Source organism: Melopsittacus undulatus, chromosome 3 (assembly GCF_012275295.1).
Source record: "Melopsittacus undulatus isolate bMelUnd1 chromosome 3, bMelUnd1.mat.Z, whole genome shotgun sequence".
Taxonomy (NCBI): Eukaryota; Metazoa; Chordata; class Aves; order Psittaciformes; family Psittaculidae; genus Melopsittacus; species Melopsittacus undulatus.
The window spans coordinates 75,874,562-75,895,901 of NC_047529.1; the positions used below are offsets into that span (position 1 = coordinate 75,874,562).

A 21,340-nucleotide genomic window follows, 5' to 3' on the forward strand; every position below is an offset into this window, starting at 1 on the left:
TACTTGTCTACTGTTTATTCAAAAGTTATCAGATTATCAGTATCTCCCATTGAGTAAAAAATTATGCTGTTGCTGTTATGCCTCATAAATAATTTTAATCTCTGCTCCTAATGTGTAAATTTGAAAGATAATGGTGTAAGTAGCTATGTAAAAACTTAAGCAGATATGACAAAAACAACATATGTCCCTTCAAGTAAATAAGATACATATTACTCTAAACATACTTATTCCCTTCCTATGTAATGCTGACAGATAAAAGTGGCATTTTTCTGTGATTTTTATTTGGATGCCAAAAGTACTGAAATCTGTTCTTCATGATAAAAACAAACTGTTGGTTAGTTTGTAACATACAGTATATCACCTATACAAATTCTCAGTGTCCTAGGACCATTTGTCCTTTCATGAGTCTTACCTCAGTTTCTGATAAGATTTCAAGAGCTTCGCACCAACTGTTTCATGTCTGCCTGCAAAGGAGAAAACCAAACTAAAACCAGAGGTCATTTAGCAACAGCAGCAGTTACTAACATCTGTATGATACTTTTTTAAAATCAGTGCCTTTCAGGAGCTGGCATGTATCTGCAGGAACTCATGCACATGCAAGTCAGGAATAAAAAAGTTACCCCTCACCTGACATACCAGCATACATGTCAAGCAACATGCAAGTTTCTCCGGTATCACAAACCACATCACAATTTCACCCTCACCTTTCACAGGTGACGTGTTCAGACCAGCTCTTCACAAATGCTGAGGACAACCTCAACTGATGTACAGGTGCTAACAGGCCCATTCCTACAGGTTAGAAGTGCTCTCAGCCTCCTGAGGTCCAGGAGGCAAGTAGTGCCTACCGCACCAAAAGACACTTCAACCATAACACTCAAACACTATGGAAAGCCTGAAAATGTGTACAAGAGTGGGCACATGGCCATCTCCTGCATCTACATAAATTCTTTTCACTTTCCTCAGTCGAGACTTTGAACAATCACGAAAACACTTGATCGGCTCACAACTCTTTGCCAAGGCCAGCCCCTGTGGGGAAATAGCAACCATGTCACATTCCTCAGGTGAACACAAAGGAGCAAGCACTCCATCAGGCAGAAACAATGAAGACTCATAAAAATGTAGCTCCTGCGTGATTGCAAAACAGGAAGAAGAGCTAAATGTGTGTAACAAATGGCCAACTGAAAATATCTGGGGTGGCTTTAATCGCTATTCATTCTTAATGCAATAGAAAACAGCATGTGATCCATGCTTTGGTGAAGATGTCATTAATTATAACATATTGCTTACTTCAACTTACATCAACTTACTGATGTTCCAAACTTCAATCAGAACTCCAGACTTAATACTCTGTTACTAATAAGTAATATTTGGTATCATGATTTATTGCAGAATTAAGTTAGATTTCTTAGATTTTTAATTCATTATTCAGGAAAGGCAATCACTTTGATGAAAGTATTTTTATTCTTTAGATAGAAGCTACACAAAATTAAAAAGTATACTGATATAATTTTTTACATGAGAAAAACTTTAACATGTATTTTTTTTTCAGTTAAACTTCTTTTCCAGTGAATATTCCACTTGTGTTATATTTTCAAACCAAAAGAGGGCACTGTCTATCCAGGCTTGAAGGACACATAACTACATCGGCTGCTGTTTCGAAGTCTGACGGGTTTAATCCCTTTAATTATATTAGTTGGTTTAATCAAAGGAAGTAAACAAAACATATTTCTCCCTGGAAGCTTATCTTCTGCATGTCCTTAGATTTTTGTGACTTCAACAGTATTACTATCCGACTAACTAAGCAAAATGCTTCAAGCACCCACAACGCTTTGATAATGCAAGGTGAGAACTCACTCATTTTACTGGAAAGAGGGACAGTCAGTACCTTGCAGTATCAGGTTCAGTTTCTGAGAATAACTCGGCATTTTCCAATAAGAGACTGTTAAACTAATAATTTAAAAATCATGTCATCATGTCATAAACTTTTATTTTAAAAATCAGAAATCATGTTAGCTAGTATTGAATTCCATGAAACCTTTCAAATTTTAAATGAATTGTTGTTGCAGGAACTGTAGTTCAGCTTCTTAATATGCTACCTATTGTCTTTTGTGAATACCTGCTACCCAAAATTTGCCTGACTACATTCTTCCATTTATAAACTTCTTTCTATTCAAGTTTTCCAAGAGATGTTTCAGTGCTTTCCTATCTACCAGCTACTCTCTAATCTATATGTGGTGCAGACACTGGAAGTAAAACTTCAACACTTAGCTACAGTCAAGCACAAAGTGAAATAGGTGCCTATTTGAGGGGAAGGAGGAAGGAAATCCTCTCGACCTCATTAGTCACTGTAGGTGAAAATGAAGACCAACAACCTGGCAAAACATATTCCCCATAGAGTAACCCATCCACATCCTCTATAATTTCTTTTAGAGCTTTGTATTTGTAATTGCACTGAAAAGACTAAACACAAGGCAGTGGCACAGCTGGCTAAACGCAAAGGAACAGTTCTGAGACCTCACTTGGAGTACTGCATGCAGTTCTGGTGTCCTCAACACAAAAAGGACATGGAACTGTTGGAACAAGTCCAGAGGAGGACCACAAGGATGATCAGGGGACTGGAGCACCTCCTGTATGAGGACAGACTGAAAATGTTGGGGCTGTTGAGCCTGGAAAAGAGAAGGCTGCATGGAGACCTCAGCAGCTTTCCAGTATCTGAAGGGGTCCTATAAGGATGCTGGGGAGGAACTCTTCATCAGGGACAGTACTAATAGGATAAGGGGTAACAGGTTAAAACTTAAACACAGGAGGTTTAGATTGGATGTAAGGAAGAAATTCTTCACTGTTAGGGTGGTGAGGGACTGCAATGGGTTGCCCAGGCAGGTTGTGAATGCTCCATCCCTGGCAGTGTTCAAGGCCAGGTTGGACAGAGCTTTGGGTGACATGGTTTAGTGTGAGGTGTCCCTGCCCATGGCAGGGGGGTTGGAACTAGATGATCTTAAGGTCCTTCCCAACCTTAACTATTCTATGATTTATAGATATGCATGTTTTAGTTTATTCCATTCTGCCACCACTTCAAGCTTTAGAACTTTCTCAGTGAAAACAACTGGAGTTTTAACTTTGATGAACAATGGATGCAAGACCATTTCCTTCCTGCACATGTATTTTAACATTTCTGTATTTTTTCATGTCATTGTATTTCTCAGAAGTCTTATGGCCAACAATTTTCTTATTCCTGTTACTCATACCAAATAAATTATACTTTTAAATGCATTCTGCTAATTGGTGTTCATGTTTTTATATAGTGCACAGACAGATGCACTGCATAGTAATTTCTGACAAATCTCTCACCAAGTGGAAGAAACATTAAATACAGTGTTTCATAAAGATGAGGACTACACATGACATGGTCAGTGATTACCTTCACCTGGATATTTCTTTGCTCGTTCCTCAAAAAACCATTCGCCAGCCTTTACTTTCACATCTCTGAAAAGCAAACAAAAGGCATTTGAATCAACATTTTCCAAAGTGCATGTTTGATAGCTATTTAACAATCTAGCAATCTTTCTTTTTTAATCCTACCACAAAGCTAAGATTTTATGGCTGCTCACTCCATTGATCGATTTTGCTGTGGGTCTGCAAACAAAGTGTTCCTCCTCTCCTTCCCCTTTTTCCTATGTAGACCTGCCCATGGAAAGCAATGCATACTGCTCTAGGCATTACTTTGAAGCCAGTAGTCCTGGATCCACTCTATTCTATACAAACAAGCTACAGTACAGCCCAGGTACTTGTGCTGCCAGGTGTGCTGACTGCTTACAGTTGCAGTCTTAGTCTGAAGAGCGGGGAAAGTCAACAGAGGACTTGCTCCCAAGCAGAACTTGGAATGGCTACCAAGGAGCATTAACCCTGATGGTGTGATGGTTTCATGGTTTATCTCTCTCCATTTTGTGGAAACCAACATCAATGCTCCCAATGTCATACACAGACACAAGGACCAGGAAAGCTACGGCTAACAAGTATAAAATTGTATCAGACCAAATAGCTCTGTCAAAAGCCAATCTGCAGCAGTTTTGACTCCTTCATTTTGTCTCCAGCACTCTTAGATGAAGTCTGCAATCTAAATTAATCCATTATTAAAGAGACAAAAAGAATTTTAACCGAAGAAAGGATTCTCTGGAGTTTTCAGGGTCAAAATTCTCATCTAAATGTCTTATTAATTTTTAGGGCATATACAGTATCTCTGATCCTTGTGGATTTTCTGACACTTACTATAGGATGAAGTCCCACTGCAAAAAATTCATCAGTGAAGGTACCACAAAACTTTTTCTCTACCCAATAGTTCATTTTTTCTATGAAAAACACATCTTTATTATCATTCCCTGACAAAATTGCTTCAAATTGACAACCACATGCAGACAGTAGATTTACTTAGGGCTTGCCTCCTTAAGAAAGCAAAACCTCTAAACATGAGAGTTAGAGCAATATCCAAAATCCAGCCACAAAAACCCTGGGTCTGTCACTTCACACCTAACCTTACTCTATGTTAAGACAGACAAACTATAAGTAGGATGGTGTTTGCTCTTCCAGTGGCTTGACTTTAAGGCATTGTAGGCATTTAAAATATACCTTTGTAAGTAGTAATGGGGAATATTGAATTAAAAAACATAAAAATCACTACCTGTGTATATTGTACTAGTTACCCCTTCAGCAATTTGCTATGATCTACTGGCTCAGTATTGGGTCAGAAGAAGGAAATCTATCTGCTGTTCAGAAACTAACAACTGTTCCTGTGCTTTGCTGTTATCATCTTTGTCATACTGCTTCTGGCCTACCCTGAGGATTCATTTTGCAAAATACAAGAACATTTGCAAAATCCTGACTACATGAAGTATAACACAAAATTCCCATCAACTTCACTGCTACCAGGACTCCATCCAACATTTTCATTCCACCGGAGGCTTGGTTTCATTAATTATTTAAAGCAACAGAAACATAAACCAGCACTTATTCAAACCAATAACATTTCTTACCCATGAGCATAACAAACAGTGCATTTCCAAAGGCACGGATTCAGGCAGACACGGCATTCAGAGCACACTCGATGACTGCACCCATTGCATACTGCACCTCTGTTCATCAGTAACCCAAGCAATTTCTGACATCGAGCACAAGATCTCTCCTGGTATTCATGGCTTGCATTTTTTTGCCCCTTTCCACCGAAGCTGCTGCAACTGCAGTTTCAGTTTCCTAATCCCCCAGGTAAGAAAGGCAAACAAAAAGAACAGATTACAAAATTAAATAGACCAAAACCCCCATGTAAATTGCAAGCTAATACCCTGGTTGTGCAATATCATTACCAGTGGGAGGTATGCCTCCAAGTTTTACCTCAATTGAGCACTTACTGAAGGCATCTACACACAGCATTCTACAGTGTGACTTTGTATGCAACCACAACTGCACATAGAGTAATAGTCTAGTACAAATGGGATTCTGTTCATGTCAGTTGTGCATGCTAAGGGCAGGGTATCGAAATTGTGTATGCAAGTGATTATGTATTCACATACAAAAAATGAGACTAAACAGTGCTCCCTGTCATTAGATGATTCTTTTTACCACTGCTATCCAAGAATAAAATCTTCTATCAAGTAAAAACATTCATAACAAACACACCATCTGAAAGTTAACTAAAAACTATATCAGACCAAAATATCAAAGTCTCCCCTATTCATTGACTTTGCTTTCATTACATATACCAGTAACCAAGATCTAAATTTTTAACTGTTATCAGAGTTAGCAAATCATCAACAGGTGAAAGATATTTTCTGACCAATTCCAGCTTTCTTTATGACCCTTTACTTACTTTTCATAATCATTTAAAATGTCCAGTAATACTTACATCAATATTTGCACAGCATAAAATAACCAAATAGCATCCTTTTCCTAACCAATGATACCTATTGACACTAGTAGCAATCTCCAAGACAGCATAGTGCAGTGATGGATTCGGCAAAATGAGCAGGTATCTAGTGACTCTTAATGCCAGTCTTGGCACAACGTAAGTTAAATAAAGCAGCCAAAGAGCTGAAGATGCTCTGTGTTATTAGGACTATATAGGCATGCATAGGAACATGAAGAGAATGCCATAAAGCCATAACCTACTTACAGAATTTCACTGCTAGCCTTCATAGAAAGTTCAGTTGCTGCCTTTAGTTTTTCTCTGAAGGCTATAAGTAAAATTCTCTAAGTAGATTATTCACTGAACAGTATTTGCTCATCTTTACTGAAGAATAGTGTATATTATGGTAAATGTAAGGGGCTCTGGATAACCCTTAGTATTCCAAAAGAATAAAAAGGCATTAGCTAACAAGTCATAAAAGGGAATACATTTGGAATGAGAGTAAAGGAGTGCCTTTTAGGGGAAAAAAAAAAAAAACCCTCCAAAAACAGAAATCCAGGAATAAGGGAACAACACCAGGAATAAGGGAACAACAGATACCTTATTCTTTTCTCTTCTGTTTCTCTCACCATCTGGTCACGGTACAGGACTTCTAGAACAGCTTCTCGTTCCTGTTGCTTAAGGAAGTTTAGATTGAATTCACAGGCCATTTTCCCCAAACTCCTCTTCTTTTGTAGACTCCTATCCTACTGTTCTACAGCACCTGGAATGATGGATACTACTTTATAGAGTAGTTGGAGTGGTCTTAGTGTTTATAAGTGCCTGCACTCTTATGTTTTTGGTGATACAGTTCACTGCATCATACCCTTGAAGAGAAAAACAACAATGTCTGTCTTCACATAAGTCATAATTTAAGTGTTTCTGCTACCCAGGGAATATGAACAATTAGCAAGGTCACAGCAGCTTGTCTGTTTCACAGAAAATAGCTTCTTGTTCTTTTCTTTTTTTCTTTTGTGGCCGAGTGTGGTTCCAAAAGAGATGAGAGCTTGCAGCAAGGCTCAGGTTCGGGCTTCAACTGTCATCAGAAGGAGGGACAATTCACCAAGAGATAGTGTAAAGGAATGGAAGGATTTCTTTGTTTGGTCTGCAGATTTGGGATTTCCAGACCTACAGGATCAAAAAACACAAAACAACAAACCAACAAAAAAAAAAAAAACAACAAAAAACCCCCAAACCAAACAAAACAACAACCAAAAAAAAAAAAAAAAAAACAACAAACCCCAACATGCTATCACCTCTTTTCACCTCTTCAGGACATTTTAGGTAGTATGTGAAGACCACACTTTGCTATACTCAGACCTTTTATGCACTAACTCAGATACAGGAGAGGCTTTGAGACAGTCCTGTTCTTCAGACAGTCTTAACATATTTGTCCCTTTACACTCAGCAATGAGCCTTCATTTTTTATTCAGTAAACATAAAACAATCAATAAAGAAGCTTAAATTAGTTTTGAATACAGGTTTACAGGTCCCATAACTGGAAAAGCCATATTGGTTGAGTCAAAACCACGCCTTTCTAATCTCATCTTACTGAAAAGATAAAACATCAAGTTTAAGAGTAAAGAGCGAAAGAAACTCTCTAAGGGTCTCTCCTACCAGCTAACTCAATGTGTTAAGTCTAAATAAACAGTTTAATAGCCAATAATGTTTATCTTTGATAATACACACAAACACTGAAGACTTCAGATATATATTATTTCTAGCTCAGTGCACTAACAATTCTGGCTCCAAACTGTTGTTATTTCACAGATAAATGAGAAGTATAAAATTAAAACAGAATCACAACTGTATTTTGGATATATTCTGTGATCTTCACTTTCATAAACCTTCCAATAAAATAGGAAATAATTTTAATGTATTTTACAGCAAAGTAGAGCAAGAAAATGATTACTTAATCTAATTCAGCTTACACACCATATTCAGTTTGAATACTACTGTCTGGTGTCTATTACAAGACACAGAAGAGCATTCCATGCATGGTACACCAAATAGTAAAGATTTATACATAAAAACTGTGTGTTTCAAATGTAATATGAATTAAATACATGCAGGCAAGCTCTAGGCAGAAGGCCTAGGGACTAGGACAGCAAGGGAAAAACTTTCCCAAAATAGTTACTGATGCTTCACTGTAGCACCTCAGCTGAGAATCTGACCAACTATCTGAATTCCTGGACCATTATGTTAAAATACTGTGAGTTTTAAGTAAAAAAAACACAAACAAACAAAAAACCAAAGGAAAACCCCCACCCTGCACCACAACTTCAGATATACAGTGACAATGTGGTTTTGTCAGTGCTGGCAATTACTTTACATACAGCTTGCCCCATTTGAGCAGGTGACAATTTGTATTTATAAAGAGCAACATTTCACAGAAGCAGCCTCAACACAGGAAAAAAAAAAAAAAAGATTGGCTTCCTGTGGAAGCAAAAGAGACAGAGATAGGCAGAATCATATTTTATTTCCTTATGAACTGCAGTTTAACAGGAAATTACTCAGTTGAAAGCTGAAAAACCTAAGCAACTTTTTAATACAGTATATGTAATTTTCAAAGGCCCCTGCATCCTTTACCTGCTTTCATCTTTTACCTCAAAAATACCTCCCAGGATTGATGAGCATGTTTTGAGCTTTCAATTCAAATTAAGTCAATACAATCTAAAAGAGCAGTCAGCACAAACTCAGCGACCTTTGCAGGAAGCATACCAAAACACTCGTTACAGGGCAAGATACGTTTTCTATGAACTATGATTTCCAAAGACTAGCATATCTGCACCACCATCAGAACACCCTGTGGAAGCATCCGTACAAGCTAGGAAATTTGTGACACTCATTATTATCTGGATCCCATAAAAACACCCTAATGATTTTAAAGAAAATATATTAATGTCCTGCAAAGCTACTGAGAACATGCCACAGTAAAACAGTTACTAAGAGCAACTTCTGCAGTTAAGTAAGCACAGAATAGTTCTTATATCTCCTTCAGATGCTTTACAAAAGGACCATCTCCCTTCTTCATAGACAAATACAAAGTTTTCCACATTTCATGGCTACTTTGGGAAATGGGTTTCAGATAACATCTTACTGTCTGAAAAATATTGAGGGCGTATAGAATCTTATTTAGAGATGCATAATTTTTTTATTATTATTTTTTCAGCTGTTCAAGCTTGCTCAAATTTAAATGTGAGGAAAGGAACAGCCTGGACTCCCCCCTTGTTTCCACTCTGCCCTGCACACAGCTACTCCCCCCCGGAGATACAGCTTCTGCCCTAGCCAGGGCGGGATTCTTCAGAAGGGCATTCTACTGCAGCCCATCAGTGGTACTGCAAGCACCATCATTAAAACCAGTTGGTCAATTGCTACAAGTGGTGTTTTCAGTAATGATCCTCCTTGACAGGAAAAAATAATCTTAAAAACCCTCACAGATGCCCTCTCCCTTCGCCTCTACCCACTGAACCCAGCCAGCTAGCTGTTTTACACAGTCAGCTAACCTCAAAGCCAAGCATCTTCTACATGAAACCAAAAGCAGCAGCAACCTCTGTAGTAAATACAATAACACTTCTCCCACAGAGCTCAGACAAAATATTTTGTTCAAACATTACTTTAAGTTACATATTTAAAGTAAAACAGCATCAGGCACCTTGCGGCTGCATCAGTAGCTTTTAAAAAATATCATGCAAAATCTCAAAGCCATTGTAAAGGAGATGGGACAACCAACATGGCGATACCTTAAGACAGAGAGAGATGCACACATACACAGTGCAACCTCAGAAGGCCATGTTTTTTTCTATTAGGCTAAAAGAGTATGCAGCTATACAATTGAACATCAATCAAAAGGCCTGCCTTAGACAAGATTAAGTTTGCAAAAGGTAGTTTAAATTTTTGAATTTAGAAATGCATGGCTTAGCAAGCTTTTTCTCAAAGCAATTTTGCATGTAATGTATTACTGATCTCCATTCAGATCCTTAAGCATTAGCAAATTAATTACAATTAAATAAGTATAAATAAGATTATCTTCTAAATTCATGGCCTTCATTGACTTAAGATAACTGGACTACTTACATCAATTAACCCAGAAGATGGACATAATACATCAGTAACTAGGACACAGATTAAGAATATAGATAAAAATTATCACAAGAACTAGTGCAATTTGTGCCTGTTTTCTGTTCTGTAGAGGCCAATCACATAAATTTATTCTTAGTTAAGAAAGTTAGAAGCGTTACTTTGCACTACCTGGCTGCAGCAGTTTAATTTTCACATCCTTGCATGCACACATGCAAATTACTTAAAAGTTCTTTGATAATATTTTACCAAAGTTATGTCTTGTGATTTTAATAACATCCTATGCCAGCACTTAATGTAAGAAACAAAAAACAAAACCCAAACGCAACACACTTAAGCACCAGTTGCATCTTTCCATGAAATCTTTGCAGTTTAAAAAAAAGCCAACATCCCAGTAAGCAAAAATGCATCCCCCTGTACAATATCATATAGAATAGATTAAAACTATGCCCTTACCTTTTCAGTAGCCACCAAAGAAAGACAGGATGAGTAGCACTCTACTTATCTTTCCTCAAATTAAAAAAAAAAAAATAGCGGCTGTTCTCCACCCCCTTTCCTTCCTTTGGACACCAAAATTAGACTGACTCATGTAGCCAGGAGCATCCTCAGAACAGCTAAAAGCAAATATACTCAACAAAGATGTCTAATACTAGAGCAGTTTTCCCCAGGTGTCTGGTTTTGTTATCAGCAACAAGCAATCAAGAAAAGTTACTCCTTTTTCTAACATTAAAAAGAGAGCAAGCACAAAAGACTATAAAAGCTGACTGATACTATCAAACTATGCTCAGCCTTCAAGCCACACACAGGAAGAGAAATGGCTTTGAGTTGTACATCATTTCGTTCTCTGACACTATGCATGTGAAAATCTCACTAACCTCATTGGCCCCAGGACTCGCACAAAAAACTCCACTTGGATCATGAACAGTCTTTTCCTGGAAACAAAATGGTTTTCAGGTTTGAATAACAAAGCAATTAATGTAAAAAAGTTTACAAGAATTCTTCTTCTTATGCATCTGTGAAAAAAAAAACCAAAACAACAAACCAAAACCAAACCTCATAACTAGAAATCTGATCTCAGATAACAATTAAAAATTATAATAGCACTTGGATTAGTTATCCCAGTTCAATTTATTACAGAACCAAGTGGGAGCGATAAAGTTCAAAATTACATCCAAGTTACTTCAAAATCTGGAAAAGAATAGAAGCTGTTCTTAGAAATCAATCTCCTGCATCACTCCTGGCTCTACCAGATAAACTGTATGTACAGCATAGCAGCCCTTTTTAGTTAAATAGGTTCAGACATTTCCACCTGTGTATATCAAGTCTAATTATCTTCTACAGCTGTATTGCCAAAGAGAAAGTAACTGTTAGGAGAGCCCAGTTATGTTCAACAAAGAATATTTGGATAATTTTGGCCCTCATTTCAGGTAAAACTTTAACTAAATGAAAGCCCAAAAATAACCTAGGAACTGTAACTACCCACAGCAACAGACGTGTAGTATCACAAATCCAGGTTGAAAGACATTAGCCCTACCACCAGCTTTGCCCCAGTATTTAACCACAGCCTTAATCACCACACTTGCACCTCATTGTGTTTTTTTCCTCTCACCCCTGGGCATGGAAAACTGCTGCAGTATTTTATACCTGCTAAGAACATGCCTGAACAAGCTCCACTTGTTCAGCCTTCCCATAGCCTCACCTTTCATCTCTGCTTTCAGGCTGGCAGGAGCAGCAAGCACAGGCTCAGAGATGAGTTGAGGGTAGGCTGTGCAGTCAGCCACAATCCCACCACATCCAGCAGTGGGTGCTGCCTGCAGGGTACCCCTACACACTCCCAAAGCAAGGGGACAGGGTCTTCTGCTTCAGGAGAAGCAGGGTCTGACACAGGACTGGAGACAAGTGCAAAACATATGGCAGAGGTTCACTGAAGAGACAGGCCTGAAGCTGAGGGCCCATTGGTGGAGGCCACAGATGAGGCTGGTCAGGGCAGATCAGGCCTGTTGGCACTCAGGCCCTGGGGCTTTAATTCCCTCAGCCTAAACCTGGACACAGCGTTCCTTGCAAGGCCTTACTACAGAGAGCACAATGGAAATGCTGCTTCCCATGTCCTGCAAGCTATACATCTATTTACACATCCCAGTATGGCATCTTCCCTTTTTTAACCACATCATAGCATGAATTTAGGTAAATTGTACCTCTCACACCCCTTTACTCCCTGGTCTATGGAACAGCTAGTGAATAAGCCAGTCCTGCTCTGTCTGCATTTAGAGGTGGTTATTCCTGCCTCAGTAGACGACTTGCCCTTGCTCCCTGTTATTTTTCCCCTTCATTCAGGCTATATTTCCAGTTCATCTATGGTACTCTGAGCCTGCACAGCATCTCCCACTGCCTAGAGCAGCTCTCTGAGGTCGGTATCGTCAGACACTGGGACAACCTGTTAACACTGCACAAATACACAAAATCCATAAACTGTGAAAAGCATGTCCTTAATTTCATTAACATCCAGGTGTAAGAATTCAGGCATTCTTCATGTCTTTCCATGTGTTTTTGTTTGTTTGTGGGAATTTATTTGTTTTGTTTGGGGTTGTTTTGTTTTAGATTTTTAATAGTTCCTGTGCATACATGAAACACTCAGGTCTTCTTTTCAAGCTCTGTTTCCAGGCACAAGATGCAGCTCCTCCTTTCCAGGGAAGGACCTCCGTCTCCAGAGGCACGCCTGAGGAACACAAACGGCGAGCTGTCTATCTGTATGCAAAGCTAACTAACCGTGACAAGCAGCTTCTCCCTCTCTCAGGCGTTGAGCTGTTTGACACCCCCACGAAGGCGCCGCCTCACCGCCGCGCTGTCGCTATGGAAACCGCGCCATCTTGGCGGGCGCTAGGCAGACAGAGCCTAGGGAGCCTCCCGTTGCTGCGCGCCCGAGACGTAATGGAGCTGCTGCGAGTAGGGTGTGTGAATGCGCAGGCGCACTGCAAAAGCGCCCCGTTGCGCGGAGCCGGTGGGCGGCGCAGGCGCAGTGCGAGTAACGGCCGGCGCGTGGGGCGCAGCGGTAAGGGGGTGGTGTCGGTTGCGGCGTGAGGGGCTCCACTGGGAAGATGGACGAGTTCCAGCCGGGGGAGGAGGTAACGGGGCTGGGGACAGGGGGAGGGCAGAGTCGGGCTGCCCTGGCTTCTCTTTTCATTGCTGGCGAAGGGTCTCAGGTGGTACCTGTCCGCCCGGACCACACCCCTTGGGTGAACCCGGTGCTGCTGGGAGCCCGCCCTCCCCTTCTACCCCTCATCGCCCCTTCTACCCCTCATCGCCCCAATCCCCCGCTGCCCTCCTCCGGTGGGGCGCCGGGAGCTGCCGGCTTTGAGCGGCGCATCCCGAGTAGCGGCTGGCGACAGGCCCAGCCTTTGTTCCTCCTCCCTGGAGCTCGGGGCGAACACGGCCGGTAACCGGTGGGCCAGCCCGTTGCCTGTGTTTCGGGAGTTGGCTGACTCCTCTTCCCTGGCGGTGACCCACGCCTGCCTCTTCCCCGAAAGCTGCCGCTGCAAATCGCTTAGAGAAAACGCTCAAGGGCTGTCGTGGCCTCTGCCCCCCCCCCCCCAGCGGGGTGAGGCATTGTGCTGTGGTAGAAGGTGTACGGGTTACATCAGTGAAATACTCGAATAAGTTAATTTTGTGAGGAAAGAAAAGTTCAGGCAGGTAGTCCGTATGTTACAGGTGCACTAGTGAGACATTGTACCCCATTAACGAAGATAAACAGTCGGATAAATCGGGGGTCTTTATCACAGTAAGTGACTGCCCAGCAAGTGGTGCTCTTGTACAGGGACAGTTTTTTGTGACCCGTGATAATTTGCTGCATTGTTCTTAAAACAGCTGCGCTATGACTTGGTTAGACAATAGCAGAGCAGCCTGAGGAGTGAATGTGGGTCAGGCTTGTGCTGTTCTGAAAGCCTTGTCCTCGTTGCTGGGTCTGGCCTGTGTTATACACTTACAGGTTTGGGGTTTTTTCTTTAACACACTTGAACATCACTCTTAGAGCTGTTTTCAAAAACATTTTTAAAATGATTAAAAACCATAGCTGCTTTTCCATTTGCATTTGTTGCCTGGGAATGCCCTGTTTAAACAAGGTACAGGGAACATCACATCTGATCTCCTTGTGCCAAATGGGTAGCACAGGTAAAGAATAGAGCTGTTGATTTAATACAGAAAGTGCTTATATCAGCTTATTAAAAGATGGACTAGTAGTGTTGTGTGATTTGGCAGCTCAGTTATAGCACATAAATCACAAAGTTGGATATCAGAACTTTGTGTTCTGTTTTGTCATGCATCTAAACCCATATACACTGTCATCCCCAAAAAGCAAAACAGTTAAAAAGTAACAGCAACTCTAGAACCAAGTTCTTAAATCTCTCTATGTTTCTTTCTTGCTTGTTTCAGTACAAATTAGACCTCAAAATACCTTTGAGAATTTGAATATGGATTGAATTTAATTAAGTTTGCTTTGGTGAACATTGTTTATGCTCATTCAAAGGCATTTCTGAGCAGAGTTCTCAACTTCACAAAGAAAAAAGCTGTATGTGGTTTATCATCTTGCCTGACAGCATGTTTCATGTCTGCCAGTATGTCTGGCATCCGTACTCTTAACTTATGCTCTAGGGAAGGAGTATTTTGATAGTTGGCCTCCTTTTCGTTTAAATATACTCATGCTCTTTAAAACATAAGCACCTGTAAAATTTAGTACCATGAAAACAAATGAGGCATATTAAAACTAAATCGAAGTTAAGAAGTTGAAAATAAAAGCCAGATTGCCACAGCACATAAAAGCTTTTACAAATGTTGCCATGTGTGGGCAAGTTGGTGCCTCCAAATAGAGCAAAGGCATTGCCTGTGTATATCTCTCTTTCTTCTCTCACAGGGAGTACTTAGCTCCTCACATCTTCCTGAATGTCACTGAAGCCAGACAGACTGTTCTGAAACCTTCTGGCCAAAGATTTACCAGTAGAATCTTGACATTCTGAGCAGGCGTAACTATATCCTGCCTGCGCACCTGACTTACGCTGTTACTCGTGTTTGCCAGCTGGAGAAGCTGACAGACCTGTCAGTGAAAATTCAGGCAATATATACTCCATAAAGTTCATTTTGAAATCACAGAATCATAGAATAGTTAGGATTGGAAAGGACCTCAAGATCATCTAGTTCCAACCCCCCTGCCAGGGGCAGGGACACCTCACACTAAACCATATCACCCAAGGCTTCATCCAACCTGGTCTTGAACACTGCCAGGGATGGAGCATTCACTACCTCCCTGGGCAACCCATTCCAGTACCTCACCACCCTAACAGTAAAGAATTTCTTCCTTATATCCAGTCTAAACCTCTGCTGTTTAAGTTTCAACCCGTTACCCCTTGTCCTATCACTACAGTCCCTAATGAATAGTCCCTCCCCAGCATCCCTGTAGGCCCCCTTCAGATACTGGAAAGCTGCTATGAGATCTCCATGCAGCTTTCTCTTCTCCAGGCTCAACAGCCCCAACTTTCTCAGCCTGTCTTCATATGGGAGGTGCTCCAGTCCCCTGATCATCCTCGTGTCCCTCCTCTGGACTTGTTCCGACAGTACCATGTACTTTTTATGTTGAGGACACCAGAACTGCACACAATACTGCAAGTGAGGTCTCACGAGAGCAGAGTAGAGGGGCAGGATCACCTCGTTTGACCTGCTGGTCATGCTTCTTTTGATGCAGCCCAGGATACGGCTGGCTTTCTGGGCTGTGAGTGCACACTGCTGGCTCATGTTCATTTTCTCATTGACCAACACCCCCAAGTCCTTTTCCGCAGGACTACCAGGAATTTCCTTTTTGCCCAACCTGTAGCTGTGCCTGGGATTGCTCCAACCCAGGTGTAGGACCTTGCAGTTGGCATGGTTAAACTTCATGAGGTTGGCATCAGCCCACCTCACAAGTGCGTCAAGGTCCCTCTGAATGGCATTCCTTCCCTCTAGCGTATCAACAGAACCACGCAGCTTGGTGTCATCAGCAAACTTGCTGAGGGCACACTCAATTCGATTGTCCATGTCACCAACAAAGGTATTAAACAAGACCGGTCCCAACACTGATCCCTGAGGGACACCACTCGTTACTGGTCTCCAGCTGGACATTGAACCGTTGACCACAACTCTTTGAGTGCGACCATCCAGCCAGTTTTTTATCCACCGAGTGGTCCACCTATCAAATTGATGACACTCCAATTTAGAGACAAGGGTGTCATGTGGGACCGTGTCGACTGCTTTGCACAAGTCCAGGTAGATGACGTCAACCGCTCCACCCCTGTCCATCACTTTTGTAGCCCCATCATAGAAGGCCACCAAATTGGTCAGGCAGGATTTTCCCCTAGTAAAGCCATGCTGGCTGTCACCAAGCACATTTCTCTTTTTCATGTGCCCTAGCATGCCTTCCAGGAGAATCTCCTCCAAGATTTTGCCAGGCACAGAGGTGGGACTGACTGGTCTGTAATTCCCTGGGTCATCCATTTTCCCCTTCTTGAAAATGGGGGTTATATTTCCCTTTTTCCAGTCATCAGGAACTTCACCTGACTGCCATGATTTTTCAAATATGATGGCCAGTGGCTTTGCAGCTTCATTCGCCAGCTCCTTCAGGACCTGCGGATGGATTTCATCAGGTCCCATGGACTTGTGTACATTCAGGTTCTTAAGATGGTCTTGAACCAGATCCTCGTGTACAGTGGGCCCAAGGTCTAGGTTTTCACAGTCCCTGATTCCGCCTTCCAAGACTTGGGTGGTGCGGTCAGAGCCTTTGCCAGTGAAGACCAAGGCAAAGAAGCCATTCAGAACCTCAGCCTTCTCCAAGTCCTGTGTAGCTAGTTCTCCCGAAAGTTTCCGGAGGGGGCCTACATTGTCCTTAGTCTGTTTTTTAGCCACTACATACCTATAAAATCCCTTCCTATTGTCTTTAACATCCCTTGCCAAGTTTAGCTCCAATTGGGCCTTAGCTTTCCTAACTTGGTCCCTAACTACCCTGACAACATCCCTGTATTCATCCCAGGCCACCTGTCCTTGCTTCCACCTTTTATAAGCCTCTTTTTCTCTTTGAATTTTTCTCAGCAGCTCCTTATCCATCCAAGGAAGTCTCTTGGCCCTCCTGCTGCACTTCCTTCTAGTCGGGATGCAACATTCCTGAGCTTTTAGTAGGTGATCCTTGTATATTAACCAAGAGTCTTGGGTCCCCTTGCCCTCTAGGGCTATATCCCATGGAACCTTGCTAAGCAGGTTCCTGAAGAGGCCAAAGCCTACTCTCTTGAAGTCCAGGGCAGTGAGCTTACTGCACTCTCTTCTCACTGTCTTGAGGACCTCAAATTCGACAGTCTCGTGATCCCTGCATCCAAGACTTCCCTGGAGAGTCACATTTCCAACGAGCCCTTCCCTGTTGGTGAGCACGAGGTCAGGCAGGGCACCTCTCCTCGTCGGCTCCTCTATTGCTTGCAGAAGGAAGTTGTCTTCCACACAATCGAGAAACCTCCTGGATTGCTTGTGCCGGGCCGTACCGTGGCCCCAGCAGATATCAGGGTGGTTGAAGTCCCCCATGAGAACAAGGGCCTGTGAGTGTGAGGCTTTTCCTATTTGTCTGTAGAGTTCTTCATCCACAGGTTCCTCTTGATCAGGCAGTCTGTAACATATCCCCACAGTAATGTGTCCCATCACCGATTTCCCCTTAACCCTGACCCACAAACTTTCTGTTAACTGATCACCTGTCCCCAGACAGAGTTCCATACTCTCCAGCCTATCCCTAACATAAAGGGCAACTCCCCCTCCCCTCCTACCGGGCCTGTCTTTTCTAAAAAGCCTGTAACCTTCCATTCCAACACTCCAGTCAAAGGAGCCATCCCACCATGTTTCTGTGATGCCTAAATTAATTTGTTATGTGCATTTCTTTTGTCTCATTCATTTCTTCTGGTTTATGAAGTGAGATACCAGCAGTAAAACCATGGTGCATGGCTTGCTGCCGTGCCATGTGGGGTCCCACTTGTTTTAACATGGGAGGCAGCAATAGCTGAGGCACTCAAGCAGGAAAACATACTGAGGCACTCAAGCAGGAAAACATACTAACCATACAAGTGTAGTTTTAAGATCAGTAAAATGTTGGGGCCTTCTCTGTGCTTAATCTCTGCTCCCCAGACTCTGGGAGAAGGCTGAGGTGGTGGGATGGCCATCAAGCTGGATTTCCCTTTTTGTTTCCAAGGCACTTTTCTTTGTATCCACAGCTGAGATTGTCATGGCAGTTTCTCCTTAAGCTGTCAATTGATGTTTTGTCTGCCTCAGTCCCCTGGAGATCTTGGTTTCATTTAACTGTAAGCTGTGCCTGCACACTGAGCTTACCTCTGCAACCCTGCTGCAAACTGTGAACATTGATGCTTGTTGTAATATGCGAATATACATGTACAGAAGTGCTATATATGTTGTTCTAAAATACTACCAAGTTAAAGTGTGAGAACTTTGCCTCTAAGGGCCAGCCAATATTAGTTCACCTGTTATTTTTCATTAGTTTGCGAAGAATGTTGCCTAGGTTCAGGGGGCCAAGGACATGTGGGCAAATAAAGGAAGACTTGTATTTCCTGACTTGCAAGAAATTGCCAAGCATAAATTAAGCTTCTCCTGCATGTTCTTACAAAGCTTGAACTCTAAGATCAGAGAAATGTATCCGCTGATTATTTAAAATTCTACTTTTTTTTGTAGACTTCCTTTGTTGTTGATGAAGTCAGTGCCATCATTAAGGAGGTAAATTAATATTTTAATTTTGTTGGTGTGAAAGTAGAGTATGGTGTATGCTGTATGCTGTGTGCTAAAAGGCATTCAAGAAAATGTGATAACTGAGATGTGATAGATTTCTAGCTAGGTTGCTATCAAAGTATAATTGCTGGTTTAACCAGTGTACATACTTTAAGTAGAAGTGATACCTGGCTTTAGTTATGATATGCATTGTAAATCCAGAATATAATTAATTTCATATGTTCCTCTCTCACTGCAGTGTATCCTTACCAGAATTTTTGAGGTTAAACCCCATAGAAATAGATTTTATGTTTCAGTGACATACAGGGCTTTTTCTAGGCTGCCTGTATGTGCATGTTACTGTTTGTGTTTGAGTTGCTTTTCCTCCAAAATGAGTTCTTGTTTGTTTGGGATGATTAAACTGTTCTTGTTGCTAAGAAACGTGAATTTCCTGTCTAGAAAATTTCCAGAGGGATTTGGGGTGTGGTTTTTGTGTCCAGAATTGCTCTTGTAGACTATGCAGTCTTCTTATTGCAAACAACCATTTTGGTTCCTCTGTAAATTGAATACACATGCTTCAGTGCATGCTTCCATCTCTTCTGAATCAGAAATGGTTTTATGGCTATTTTTTAAAAATTTCTGTGAGGAAAAAATGTGTCAATGAAACCATGCACCTTTAATGTACTTACCTGTATCTTAAAGGGGAAACTATCCTTGTAAGCAAAATGGACTATTTGGCTGAAGGCTGCTGCTCTCTTAGTAACTAGCAACCACAAGGGTCTTTTGTTTCAGTTTGGGGTTTTGTTTCCCAAAAATGATTCTAATGACAAATCTGAAGATCATTTCCATAGAAGAATGTGTACGAATGAGCTGGGCTCAAATTTTTTTTGTAATAATTGAAAACACTTCAGTATGGATAAGCAGGATTTAGGAATTTTTCTATGGCTATGGGAATGGGCTGATGGGTGCCTTGTGAAGCTTACTGTGTGTACTTGTTGCCAATAGGCCATAGAAAGTGCAATAGGTGGCAATACCTACCAGCACAGCAAGGTGAACCAATGGACAACCAGTGTGGTGGAGCAAACACTGAGCCAACTCACAAAGCTGGGGAAGCCTTTCAAGTATATTGGTGAGCTCAGTTTTCTCTTTGCTGTTAAAACTGGTACAGACAAGTGCACTGATGGGTAGGGGTGGGGGAAGATCTTGGCAAAAGCCATGTCTGTAAGCTACTCATAAGCATGTATGTATCTGTATGTGCTATGCTAAGCAAAAATGGAGCTAAATGTTGATATCGGTGATAGATTAATAAAGCTTCTCTACTAACAGTGACCTGTGTGATTATGCAAAAGAATGGTGCTGGGCTACATACAGCAAGCTCTTGCTTCTGGGACAACTCCAGTGATGGTAAGAAACACAACTGTTGGACTTTTCAGCTCATCCCCTTAGGCCTAGGCAACACACTTTTTGTGTTTTCCCAAGTGCTGTAGTTCTGGAGTAATAGCAAACACATTGCGGTGTTTTCTGTGTGGCTGTGGTGCCAACTCTGCTACATATGAACTGCTTAGCTGTTGTGAAATCTTCATGCTTAAGGTTCTAAATGTAAATTACAAACCTGCACATAAGGGTGTGCATGTAATCACTGTTACACTCTTCTGTCTCTGAAGCCCTTTCTTGTATTTGTAGGGACCTGCACTGTGAGATGGGAGAATAAGACTGTGTACTGTATTGTCAGTGCCTTTGGACTCGCAATCTGATTGCCTTGGAATCATTCACCCTTCTCCTTTCTACTCCAGCACCTAAGTCCACTTCTACTCAAAACTGTGAATACACCGAGCAACTTCTGGTTTTAATGTACTCTTTTAGTAACTTTTTTCAAACCTAGAAGTGTGAAAAAATGCTGTTACATGGTTTATGTTTGTTCTTTGTATCATAGCAGTGTTGCCACACTGTCTTAACACTTCAAGAACTTCTTCTTCAAGGTGCTAATACTGAAATCTGCTGCAGTGCAAACACTTTCTCCAGGTTTCTTTTTTAAGACCAATCTAAATGAGACACTGATTTTCATACTTTATACTTTTGGTTAGCATTAAATTATTGAAATTCATAACCATTGGTGTGATTCATTTAAACTTAACTCTTGATATTTAAAAAGTTCCAAATCTTCTCATTCTTTTCAAGGTAACTGAGGTACATATCAGAATGAAAAGCACTTCCATAGTTTTGCCCAAGTCACTACAAAATTGCATGAAAATTAGATGATGTTCATTAGAAAGTAACTTGTCTGCATTTCTGGTACCTGTTTAATCGGATTGTATGGTATTGAAGGCATCAACAATAACAGAAATAACTATCTTCAGTGAACAAGGGCAGATAAGGTTTTCACATTCTAGGAGTGCTCAGCAAGCTGTATGTGGGTAACCATTTGCTCCCACAGCCAATTATGTGTGTTGAGTAGATCTTGAACTTCCCTGCTATCCTCTGTGTTGGTTTTGGTGATAGTGTGTGATGAGTTCTGATAGCTAGTGAAACATGAACCTTTCTGAAAGGGGGAGAACGAGCCTC

At 41.3% G+C, this 21,340-nt stretch overlaps 2 protein-coding genes across 2 annotated transcripts in view; one reads left to right on the forward strand and one right to left on the reverse strand.

Annotated features, from left to right (window-relative positions):
- SYTL3 (synaptotagmin like 3) overlaps positions 1–6,603 on the reverse strand; it is a 30,325-nt gene extending 23,722 nt beyond the window's left edge. Inside the window, 5 exon segments of the mRNA XM_034060297.1 lie at positions 413–464; positions 3,419–3,483; positions 5,028–5,200; positions 5,202–5,244; positions 6,494–6,603. Of these exon segments, the coding sequence (XP_033916188.1) occupies positions 413–464; positions 3,419–3,483; positions 5,028–5,200; positions 5,202–5,244; positions 6,494–6,603 (443 nt within the window).
- A 6,400-nt stretch (positions 6,604–13,003) lies between these two features.
- DYNLT1 (dynein light chain Tctex-type 1) lies at positions 13,004–20,885 on the forward strand. Its single transcript, XM_005150055.3, has 5 exons — positions 13,004–13,134; positions 18,746–18,787; positions 19,784–19,907; positions 20,105–20,182; positions 20,462–20,885. Exons 1-5 carry the CDS (start codon positions 13,108–13,110, stop codon positions 20,530–20,532), a joined length of 342 nt encoding a protein of 113 aa, XP_005150112.1. The 5' UTR covers positions 13,004–13,107; the 3' UTR covers positions 20,533–20,885.
- The last annotated feature ends 455 nt before the right edge of the window (positions 20,886–21,340 follow it).